This window comes from Eucalyptus grandis, chromosome 4 (genome assembly GCF_016545825.1).
Source record: "Eucalyptus grandis isolate ANBG69807.140 chromosome 4, ASM1654582v1, whole genome shotgun sequence".
Taxonomy (NCBI): domain Eukaryota; kingdom Viridiplantae; phylum Streptophyta; class Magnoliopsida; order Myrtales; family Myrtaceae; genus Eucalyptus; species Eucalyptus grandis.
In genome coordinates this window covers 31525033-31536555 of record NC_052615.1, presented here as the reverse complement: position 1 = coordinate 31536555, position 11523 = coordinate 31525033, and the positions used below count along the sequence as shown (strand labels likewise).

Here is an 11523-nt window from a genome sequence, read left to right as displayed (position 1 = left end):
TCATTATTCATCTCTCCGGACAGACAGAAACACTTCTGAATTAAAAAAAAATTTGCAGACGGAAGCGCAAAAAAAAAAATCTAAGCTTTCACGCCATAATCTTTTGGCGATTGGGCTTCGCTTTAATCAATGCTTGCCTTCGGCTTCCAAGCATCGCTTTGCGTTTTCCCTTCTCCATCTCCCTCTCTCCACCGTTGATTTAACCCTCTCATCCACCAGTCCTCCTCCTGCCGACCCGATGCGTGCGCGGAATTCGCTCTGAAAGCCCGCACGTTTCCTCCCTCCCGGAAAGAGACCCGCATTCGGATTCTGGGTCCGTCTCCAATTTCCGCGATACCCTCGAACCCGCGGGCCGATTTCGGCGATCGGGTTCCTTAAAGTTTCGATTTTTATTTCTGGGTTTTCTTTCTTGGGTACTCGATGACTTACTATGAGGAAGCCGAGGTGGTTCCGGAGCTGAGGGTGAGGGTCGGAGAGGGGGGCGAGGGGAACAAGGGGATTACCACGACCTTGCGGTGCGAGATCGTCCGGGGAACGGCGAAGCCGGGGGAGAGCCTCCTTCTCCGAGGAGAAGTTGTGGGCGGCTGGTGTGGTATTTGGTGAAACTGTTCTTGCTGTTTTCTTGCCTGGGGTTGTTGGCTGGGGTTTGCATCAAATGGGTCTGGCCGTTTCTCATGGACAAGGTTGGTTGTTGTTGTTGTTGTTGTTGGATATATAACTTTGTTGCCTTTTGTGTTTTGGATGGTTATTTATGTTAATGCATATATTTGGTGTGGCTTGATGTTTAGCTGATTTATTGTGTTGGGTTTGAGTGTGGGTTTTCGGTAGCTAGTGTGTTAGATTCGATGATAAGCTATGGTGGGAATTGTGTTTCAATGTTTATTTTTTGATTAAGTTTCATGTGATCTGATGGACTATAAGAAGGCAATGTTTTGCCTCAAAAGTACGTGGCTGTTTTTGTTTATTGGTCTCTGTTCTTGTACGGGTATGCATTATTTGGTTGATTGGAATTTTATTTTATCAGGATTAAAATGCTTAGTTGAGCTTGCCAATTGACCTGTATGCCAGGAAGCCCCTCTTTTAGAATGCTGGTGCTTAAAAGTTTTGCTTGAACATACAGTCACTGCTCAGTTTCTAGTCCAATCTGATGTAACTGACATTGTGGAGCTTCATAACCATCTTTGTGAAGTTGCATTTGGTATCAATTTGTATCGGTCATTATTTGTTTCCTGCATGTTCGAGTTTGGTCATGGAAAGGGGTAACGTACCAAGACTATCATTGTTGTAATCATGGCACTGTAAAGGCAGTATTGTTTATGACTTAAAACCTGTAAATTGCCTGTCAAGTGTTCTACATTCTGAGAGTGTAGATCTAAATTATGTGCATTCTGGAGTTGGCTAGGGTGGAAAACCTATCAGAGCTCTTGGAGAGTTCTCAAGTTTTGAGTCAATTGGTATAGCAGTTTTCACGGCCCTTTCTCAATGTGATGTGCTTCATTTGCAGGAAGTTATCCCCATAATAAACTGGGAGACCACAACATTTAGCACTCCGGTTCTTGCAGTTCTAGTCTTTGCTTCTGTGGCTATATTCCCCACCCTGCTCTTACCATCAACCCCTTCCTGGTGGGTTGCTGGAATGACTTTTGGCTATGGCTATGGCTTCCTGCTGATTATGTCAGGAGTAATTGTGGGTGTATCACTTCCTTATTTCGTTGGCTCTCTCTTCCACCATAAAATTCAAGTAAGTATCTTCATTAGACTTGGACACACCATAAGTGATGTGAGTTACGATACATAGATTTTCTTTGTTCTTGCATTCTTGTTTTACATCAGCTTGATTGCCATGCAGAACTGGCTGGAAAAACATCCAAAGAGAGCTTCCCTGATAAGGTCAGCTGGCAGAGGAAATTGTTTTGACCAGTTTCGAGCTGTTATTTTGATCAGGATATCTCCATTCCCTTATATTTTATATAACTACTGTGCTGTGGCAACAAACGTGAGATACCTACCCTACATTCTTGGGTCGCTGATCGGTGTCGTGCCAGAAATTTTTATTGCAATTTACACGTAATCTCTCTCTCTCTCTCTCTCTCTCTCTCTCTCTCTCTCTCTCTTTCACGCATGCGCATGTGCCCACTCACTCACACACACACCCACGCACACACTCACACACATGCATGGACACTCATAGACATGTCTCACACGAGTTATGATAGTATTCAAACACTGTTTAGGCACATTTTTACCACTTAAATATATGTTCCTTATGTGTGCTTGTAAAATTTCATGTTTGTTGTCATTACAGACTTTATAAACCTTATATAGTGATTTTCCAGTTCAAACTAAATCTATCTTTTATATCACTTGGTGCTTTTCAGTATATTATGTAGTGGTGAACAAAAGATAATGATTAAACTTGGGTTAAGGGAATACATTAAGCTTGACTGTCTGCATGTGCTTGTTTCTAGTATGCTCCTTACTTGTAGTGCCTCAGATTCTTCTGGATTGCCCTAAATTTGAAGCATGAAGAAACCTATCCTCTTTGTATTTATTTTATCTGTCCAAGTTATGGATATAACTTTGGCTGCAGGGGAATTCTGATAAAAACTCTTGCTGACGCATCTCACGATCAGCACTCACTATCTGCTCCCCAGATAGTCTTTAATGTGCTTGGCTTCTTGGGGACAGTTGCTACCACGATTATTTTCACTGTGTATGCGAAAAGGCAACTCAAAACAATTCAGATGGAAGAGGAGCCATTACTAGAATGAGATGGCTCCTGCACTGGGTTGAAATGTAAAGATTTGCACTCAGAGTACGCATAAGGTGGCACCTCTGATGGCAATGCGCACTGCAGGATGAGGTTCATTTATTTTGGAACTTCAATCTGTGGTGAAGTCGATTCTTAGTGTAAATGGCGTTCGAGTATTGGTGATGGTTGGGAGTCAAGACTGGTATCTAACATGATTCTACTTTCTGGATCGAGCATAGGGGGAACTTTTCATGTCGCAAGATTTGAATCATTTCGATACTCTGAAACAACACAACACGGGGATACGGCAAGAACCTGATCTTCCCTATTGCCATATGATGCCTCATCCTTTAGGTAAGCGAGTTTCTTTACTATAAGCTGTATAGGGGTTGAATCTGTTTTAGAAGTTACAAGCCAATTCATGCAGATTCTTGTCTGTATATACGAATATCAATCAGATTGACTTGGAAATTCTTGTGGTTACCGTGTGCTTTCTATTAACGGGCAAATTCGTACGGATAGTTGCCTTTTGTCCGTGAGCCGTATCTCTATTCTTATCATTATTAGAGCGTGATTAGGGGAAATAGGAAGCCGGCCATGTGGTGGGTCATAGTTTCAGATGTTCTGTTTTGGGTGTTTGTGCATTTGAATTTTCACTAGAAACCCGACGATTATCAGGTGCTTTTTGTATAAATATAAAGAAACTCGAATATATTAGTACAGGTGCAACGTTTGGGTGGATCGTAATCGGGTTTGATCCGAATAGATTCATTTAACTCTTATTCGTCAATTTTTCTTTATCTGATGCAATTTAGATAACTCGGTACCCGGTCTGATCGTTGAACTCAAATTCACTCAAATAACTTAAATATTAAATATGTTACTTAGACTTCAGCAAATATGGAAATGTTAAAAATGAGAGAGAGAGAGAGAGAGAGAGCTGCTAATGTTAATAAATTAAACAGTAGGAAATCAAGAGACACATGGCGGAAAATTAAACAAACAGAAAATTGAAAAATGCGTCAAAATTAAATTAACATGATACATAAAATCTGCTTCGCTTCAGATATTATCTGCAATGATGCATATCTACGATGTTGATCCAAGGCTGCCCTGATGCCGGCGCTTTCTTGGTTTCCCCTTGTTTGCCATAGCCGGCAACCTCAAGGCGGTGAACAGAAGTGTCGAGTACCGTTTGTGTCGATGTCGATGGCGGTTGTGAAGGTTGGCCGCCGCCTAGAAGATAGAGGGAGACAAGAAAGTGAATGCAATGACTACGTTGAGGGACGATCAACAAAGGGGGGGCAGCTGTCGTGGCTTAGAGCTATCACCATTAGCGATGTTTGCTGGCGAGATCATTTGCTTGTCTGATGTCGTCGGCAGTGGTGATGCACCGCCACGGCGAGCTGCCTCCTCCTTTTAAGTTCCGAGTGCTTGAGCACGTGTTCCTCCTTGTTCTTCTTTTTTGGGTCTAAGTAACATGTTAAAGATGGATCTATATCGCAGATCCATTGCCCCAATTTTGGTTGGGCTCTACTACGATAAATTAATTCCAACCTCCTATTAAAAATTATAAGCACCGCATATGCTAGCTACTTGATCCGTGAGTCAAAATTTTAATATGGAACTTGCTTATATGATCAATCTAACATTGTTGTTGCACGAAACTTGCTTTTATAGACATAGTTATAATATAGATAATCTAATGGAGAATGCGTAGATAATTATTTATTTCGGTATGGAACCTAATAAAAATGTTAACTTCAGTTTTGTAAATATGACCTTAATATTCCGAGCCATTAGTTTATATTGACATGGTGTCACATCATGTGATGTGGGGCTATTTCATAAATTGATACGCAACATGCATGATGATGTGGCATGACTACACGATTTCATATTCAATGACAAGTTTTGCTAAGACAAATTAGATTGGATCGATCTAGGTCAAGTTTTTATCAATTTTTTTCGAATCAGTTACCTCCGTATTGTGTCAAATTCGGTTTTTTTTTTTTTAATAAAAAATTCGAGTTTAGGAATTCAGTATGGTCTGTTACCCTGGCAAGACCTCACTTAAAATGCATATGGAAGCTGGATTGGGCCTTGAAAAGGATTGTGCATTTAGCCAATATGGGATCCACACGGTGGGCCGACAGCCGGATGGATTTCCGCATGACATCCCGCTACCAGCGAGGATCGTGATACGACGAGTCCGCGAAGGATCGATCTGCTTTGACTTAGGTTGGATCATGTGAAAATGGTGAAGTGGTTAGCAAGCAACGGAGGCGACAGGTAGAGAGAGAGTAACATGTGAAAGCATCATCGGATCAATCAACGTCAAGAGCAGCTCATCCGGTCAAATGTAGACGTTCAGCGACAGAGGCCGCGACTAAGGATGGATTCATTTGCTATCATGTTGGAAAATCTCAACCGACGTACCTGACTAACCACTGACGGCGCGAATTTTTCCACGATCGTTCAGATAGGTTTATGCTCTCGTATCAGTACCCCCGTTCCATTCGTAATTCTAGATGAATCTACACTCGATTAATTTAGTCAGAGGAGAGTTTTGAGTGATAATTTGATCATCTGTTCGTCTTGTTTGTTCATAATGGCTCTGCTAAGATACCAACCGAGATGGCCTTAAACCTCGTTTGAGATATTTCCCAAGAACGATTGATAAGCTTCATGTGCGTCTGGGCGAGAGAGAGAGAGAGAGAGAGGCAGGGAGATTCCCTTTTCAAGACAAGAAAAAACGAAAGTGGGCAAGTTTATTACGGGGCAAAGTGCAGAAAGAGCAAAGCAAAACAGGGGCGTCTACCTACCCAACCGCCATATTTCAATACTGTCTAAGCGCTGGCCCTCTTTATACTCAGGCATCACGCGTTCTCGCCATCGTATTCAATCGGGGTTGGACCAGACTCATCATGGACTGGTTCAATCACCACCGCCGAATAGCATTATTCATCCAACGTGAAAATCTCAATACGATCATCAACAAACGGCCCGGTTCATGCGAGCGGGGACTGAATTTAATTCCTCATCTTCCTCTCCTCTCACAAATTAATATGTATCTCTCCTTTAGCTGGTGTGGAATGCCCAAAGTGCTGTCTTTGACGTGGAAAATGGGGCAAGCAACAGTGGTAGGAACGCATCAAGGGACAACATCAAAGACAGATAGGCATGTGTCATTGCGAGTGAGGACCACACTGCTTTTGACGACTCTTTTGCTGCTAAATTAACTATTCACTGCTGAATTTATATGAATTTGGTGCATCCACAGAAAGGGTTCTGCTTGATTATTGCTTTATTTTTTGGGGCGCGGACCAGGAACCCATTTAAGGCAAAGGGCATATGCAGAGCGTTCAATAAGCTGAAAGTGAAATCTCTTTGAATGCTTTCAATGTCATGGACACCTTTTCGGGTTCTGATCTCATTTCGTTTTTGTCTATTCATTTATTTATTTTGTGGTTGTGGGGAGTGAGGAAGGTGGGGGAGTTGAAGCCAGGGTGGGATCACATGGTCATTTTCCCATTGTAATTTTCCTGACCTTTGAATCTTCTGTTCCCCTTTACTTGGTCAAATGCTACCTGACAAAACCAAATCATGAAGAAGCAGAACGTGCACGACGAGCACCAGAAGCGAAGCTTTCACTTGAAGGAAAAGCTTTTCAGCAGACAAGAGAAAACCAAGAAGAAAGAAATGTAGACTGAGTAAAAGTCATCTTATAGATTATTATTATCACGATGTTAAACCATGGCATCATGCTCAAAAGTTTGCCGGAACAAGTTCCCATGCGGCACGGCTGGGACTCGGCCGCCCGGTTCTGTAGCTCCCTTAGCATGAGAAGATCCGCCTGAGGCGGAGAGTAAGAGTGCATATCTGCCCGTTTAAGGAACCGGTCTCGCCCCTGAATTGTTTATTCATTTGGATGAACGGCACGTCTCACCTACTTCTTACACGAACGTAATACTAATTTGCCTATACAAACAACATGGTAAACGATACCCAACCAATTGAATTGTCTCCTCAAGGTCTACATCCAACGGCTGGAAGACAGGGGAAAAGGAACTGTCGATTCACAATCTTCACAGTGTAAAAAAGAGAACAAAATGAAACCCCCCCACAAATCTCTCTCTCTCTCTCCCGTTGTCTCTTTTCTTTTTCTATTCATCTTTCTCTTCTTTTGAAGTCTCTGTTCCTGCTGCGACTATTCCGCACATGAAACAAGAAGCGAAGCAAATGGAAAAGCTTTACCATTTCGGCTGATAGTTAGTCTGCGGTGTTTGTGCGGGTTCAAGAGATGATGGCGTGGCGGTGATGATGGTGGAGCAGGCGTGGTTGGTGGGGAAGAATAAATGCCCTCTCTCTATCTCTCTCTCTCACGCACACAGACACACCAAAGAACAAATTATAAGGTCCCTCTCGATACCACTTTGGCGATTTAATTCAATTCAATATGAGAGAAGAGGAGACAAGAGACAAAACCAAAAATGGGTCTGTGCCTTTTTTAAAATTTTCAATTCAAGGTTCCATCTTTTCTTGTTGGTTTGTGAGAGAGAGAAAGAGAGAGAGAGATGAAGCTGCACATGCACGATCAACGTGCTCCTCCCCAGTTGGTTGCAATTTTAAACACATAAAAATATGAAGTGAAGCTTGAGAGACAGAGCTAATTAAGCAGGTGTTATTCAAAAGTACATTTCTTATCATAATTTTTTGTTGGTATTACGTTGAATAAGGTTAGATTAGATTATGTAAGAGATCTTCTTCTTTAAACTACAAAAATTGCGCATTTATTAAATTTCCAAGTCTCTCTCCCACCTCTTGCTGCCCTTTCCAGCGAAGCCCATGTCACTTACTGCAGCTACCACTTTCGTTGCATGACTCTCTCTCTCTCTCTCTCTCTCTCTCTCTCTAACTCAGTTAAATTTAAGAAACTTCTGCTTTTGATTGAACCCCAGGCAACAAAACACCTTCATCATTCTTGGGCTTGAGTCAGGGAGGATCGCCCGAATCGATGATTCGCTGGGATTTCCCATTAATTGCTGCCGGCGCATGAATGTGCTCGGTCAATGATAGCCTCCTTTATCAGATCAGAGTGTGAGTGAGAGGGTGCTCTTGCTTTGCTCTTGCTTTTACTTAACGATCAGCAAGATGCGGCATTTCTCATTCTTGAAAGTTCGCGTCTTCAACTCTGCTGCTGGAGCGAGAGCTGCCGGGATTGCCGAATCCTTCTGTTCCGCTCCGTCTTGGTGAGCTGAATCAACTACCCATCATGCCAAACGGTTAGATCCGGCGAATTCGTCATCGGGATTTCGAGCATGAGAAGCCTCGGTCAACGCCCTCTCCCTCATGCTCTCGCGCTCGTGATCCCTTGCTTTCTCTGCATCATATGCGGGGTGTCGCCGGTGACTGAGAAGGAGATCTTGCTCCAATTTAAGGGCAACATCACGGCGGACCCGTACGACTTCTTGGCCACTTGGGTCCCCAGCGCTAATGCCTGCGATTTCGGGGGCGTTACTTGCAATGCAGATGGGTACGTGGAGAGGATAGTCCTGTGGAACACCAGCCTCGCAGGTGTGTTGTCTCCTGCTCTATCTGGTTTGACGTCATTGAGGATTTTGACATTGTTTGGGAATCGCTTCTCTGGGAACATCCCAGAAGAGTATGAGCTTCTTGAGTCATTGTGGAAGATCAATTTCAGCTCTAATGCTTTGTCTGGCTTAATACCAGAGTTTCTAGGTAGCTTGCCAAATATTAGGTTTCTTGATTTGTCCAAAAATGGTTACAATGGAGAGATTCCAGTTGCTTTGTTCACTTATTGTTACAAGACCCGATTTGTTTCTCTGTCTCATAATACTCTTTCTGGCTCGATACCCGAGTCAATCGCGAACTGCTTGAATCTTGAGGGATTCGATTTTTCTCACAACAATCTTAGGGGAGGAATTCCTTCCCAAATTTGCAATATTCCGAGCTTAAATTTCGTGTCTGTGAGTGACAATGGTCTGACTGGGAGTGTGCAAGAGCAGATATCACAATGCCAGAGTTTGAATCATTTGGATCTTGGCAGCAACAACTTTACTGGGTCAGCTCCTTTCGGGGTTCTCGAGTTGAAGAACATTTCTCACTTTAACATATCGCACAATGCTTTTGATATGGAGATTCCTAACATTACATCATGCGGTGAAAACCTAGAGATCTTGGATGCCTCAGGGAACTACTTGGGCGGTGACATATCTTTGAGCATTGCCAAATGCAGCAGCTTGAGGGTTTTGGACCTGGGGTCCAACAGGTTGAGCGGTGGTGTTCCGACTGAACTTGGCAGTCTAAAGAACCTTTTAGAGATTAGATTGGGCAATAATCTGCTAGATGGAACAATCCCTGTGGAGATTGGAGGCATTGAGCCACTACAGATCTTGGACTTGCAGAATCTCAACCTCGTTGGTGAAATACCCACGAGCATAAGCAATTGTCGATTCCTTCTTGAGCTGTGAGTCCCCAAAACTCAATTGCTTATGATAATATGTGAACAATTTTTAACTCTGAAATTTATAAGGAGTAATTTCTGGGTTGTGACTGCAGGGATCTTTCTGGTAATGCATTGGATGGTGAAATCCCTCAAAATCTATACAACATGACGTACCTGAAAGTTCTTGATCTTCATCAAAACAAAATAGATGGAAGCATTCCACCAACACTGGGGAACATCTCGAGACTCCAGATTCTCGATCTGTCAAATAATTCGCTTTCTGGATCCATACCCACGTCCCTTGGGAATCTGGCAAATTTAACACACTTCAATGTCTCCTTCAACCACCTCTCTGGTGTCATCCCTGCTAGCACAATCCTCCAGGCATTTGGTCCATCTGCATTTTCCAACAATCCAGGGCTCTGCGGGGCCCCTTTGGAAACGAGTTGCTCAGTTACCCCTGCTCCACGAGAGACAAAAAAGATAACTGCTTCAGTGATTGTGGCTATTGTTGCAGCTGCCGTGATCCTTACTGGTGTCTGTGTGGTTACCGTAATGAACATCCGGGCTCGACAAAGAAAAACAGATGGTGAGGTGGAAATTGTTGAGAGCACTCCGTTAGGTTCGACTGATTCGAATGTGATAATCGGAAAGTTGGTTTTGTTTAGCAAAAGTCTGCCGTCAAAGTATGAAGACTGGGAGGCAGGGACCAAGGCTTTGCTTGACAAGGACTGTCTGATTGGTGGCGGCTCGATTGGCACAGTTTATAGGAGTGATTTTGAAGGTGGGGTCTCTATTGCGGTCAAGAAGCTTGAGACACTAGGGAGGATTAGGAACCAAGATGAATTTGAGCAAGAAATTGGACGCCTGGGGAATCTGCGGCACCCTAATTTGGTTGCTTTGCAAGGATACTACTGGTCGTCGACGATGCACTTAATCTTGACCGAGTTTATAGTCAAGGGGAATCTGTATGACAATTTACACGAGTTTTCTTATGCTGGAACGAGCACAGGCGGTGGTAACCCTGAATTGTATTGGTCTAGAAGGTTCGGGATTGCCCTTGGTACAGCGAGAGCTCTAGCTTACCTTCACCATGATTGCCGGCCACCTATTCTTCACCTCAACATAAAATCACGAAACATATTATTAGACGATAGATACGAGGCCAAATTGTCCGATTATGGTTTGGGGAAACTGCTTCCCATTTTGGATAATTACGGTCTGACTAAATCCCACAATGCAGTTGGGTATGTGGCGCCTGAGTTGGCTCAGAGTTTGAGGGCGAGCGAGAAATGTGATGTTTATAGCTTTGGAGTGATTCTTTTGGAGCTGGTGACGGGCCGGAAACCGGTCGAGAGACCAGTGGCAAATGAGGTGGTCGTTCTCTGTGAATACGTGCGACAGTTACTGGACAGAGGAACTGCCTCAGATTGCTTCGACAGGAATTTGAGAGGACTTGTGGAGAACGAGCTGATACAGGTGATGAAGTTGGGTTTAATTTGTACATCTGAGACTCCGATGCGAAGGCCGAGCATGGCTGAAGTTGTTCAGGTTCTTGAGTCTATTAGGTCTGGACCTGAATCCTAGTGATGCAACTTGTCCTGACGGTGGGATTCATTTTGGGGGCTTTTCCGAGTACAGACATGGTAGTGCATAGCCTAGCCAAGAGGGTTTTTTTGTTTGTGCAGACGAAACATGGGGTTGGGAATTGTTTACAGAGAATTCAATGGAACAGAACAAGAAAATTCTTTTGTATTCTTTCTAGATCATCAGTCCGAAAATGTTCATTGACCCTTGTAATTTTCTGAAAATAAAATCATTCTTTCTTTTCCCATCTCATTGTTTCAAGTTGGGAAGTCGGGGAATGTACAGCAATGTCTGAGATGCAATAACGGAACAGTGACAATTTTCTAAGTCGCAGAATCATTAACACAACCTCTTCTACATTTTGCCACTCGTTAAAAATCCCAAGTAAATCGCATGGAACCATGGCTTTCACTTGCGTCCATCATTTGTATACATTGTTTAAAAGTTTCTCCCTTCATCGTTTTACAAGCTATGCATTTTCATCATACTCATTATTGCTCTGTCCTCAAGGTCATCAGAATAATTTGGCAAAATACAGAGTGAATTGTACAACTTATAAGGGCAATTAATTATCAACCCACCCTCAGCAAAATAAAGTATTTGCATAAACAGAATGCAAGGGCCAAGGGGCCCAAATTTGCAAAATCCAAGAAGGACACGACACCTTTTCACCTGTCATCATTGATAGAAATGCTTAAAAGCAGTTCCATCTCCA

General features: G+C 43.1%; 2 protein-coding genes across 3 annotated transcripts; both read left to right on the top strand.

Annotated features, from left to right (window-relative positions):
* Positions 1-3469, top strand: LOC104441840. The gene is given in 5 exon segments (XM_010055084.3): positions 1-553; positions 556-683; positions 1505-1741; positions 1850-2067; positions 2591-3469. Coding segments are annotated over 5 exon segments (897 nt in total). The 5' UTR covers positions 1-420; the 3' UTR covers positions 2772-3469.
* A 3765-nt stretch (positions 3470-7234) lies between these two features.
* LOC104441839 (probable LRR receptor-like serine/threonine-protein kinase At1g12460) lies at positions 7235-11055 on the top strand. 2 transcript variants are annotated; one of them, XM_010055083.3, is made up of 3 exons: positions 7235-7433; positions 7714-9242; positions 9335-11055. In XM_010055083.3, the coding sequence occupies exons 2-3, from the start codon at positions 8074-8076 to the stop codon at positions 10806-10808; spliced, it is 2643 nt and encodes an 880-aa protein (XP_010053385.2). In that variant the 5' UTR covers positions 7235-7433; positions 7714-8073; the 3' UTR covers positions 10809-11055. The 2 variants fall into 2 exon arrangements, with proteins under 2 accessions (XP_010053385.2, XP_039167220.1); XM_039311286.1 differs by lacking the exon at positions 7235-7433 and having other exon boundaries at positions 7531-9242.
* The last annotated feature ends 468 nt before the right edge of the window (positions 11056-11523 follow it).

What these genes read in the sequence shown, in the direction of transcription:
- LOC104441839 (XM_010055083.3), top strand. Translation starts at nt 8,074, where the DNA reads ATGAGAAGCCTCGGTCAACGCCCTCTCCCTCATGCTCTCGCGCTCGTG. An exon ending in TGTCGATTCCTTCTTGAGCT is followed by an intron (nt 9,243 to 9,334) that starts GTGAGTCCCCAA and finishes TTGTGACTGCAG; the next exon opens with GGATCTTTCTGGTAATGCAT.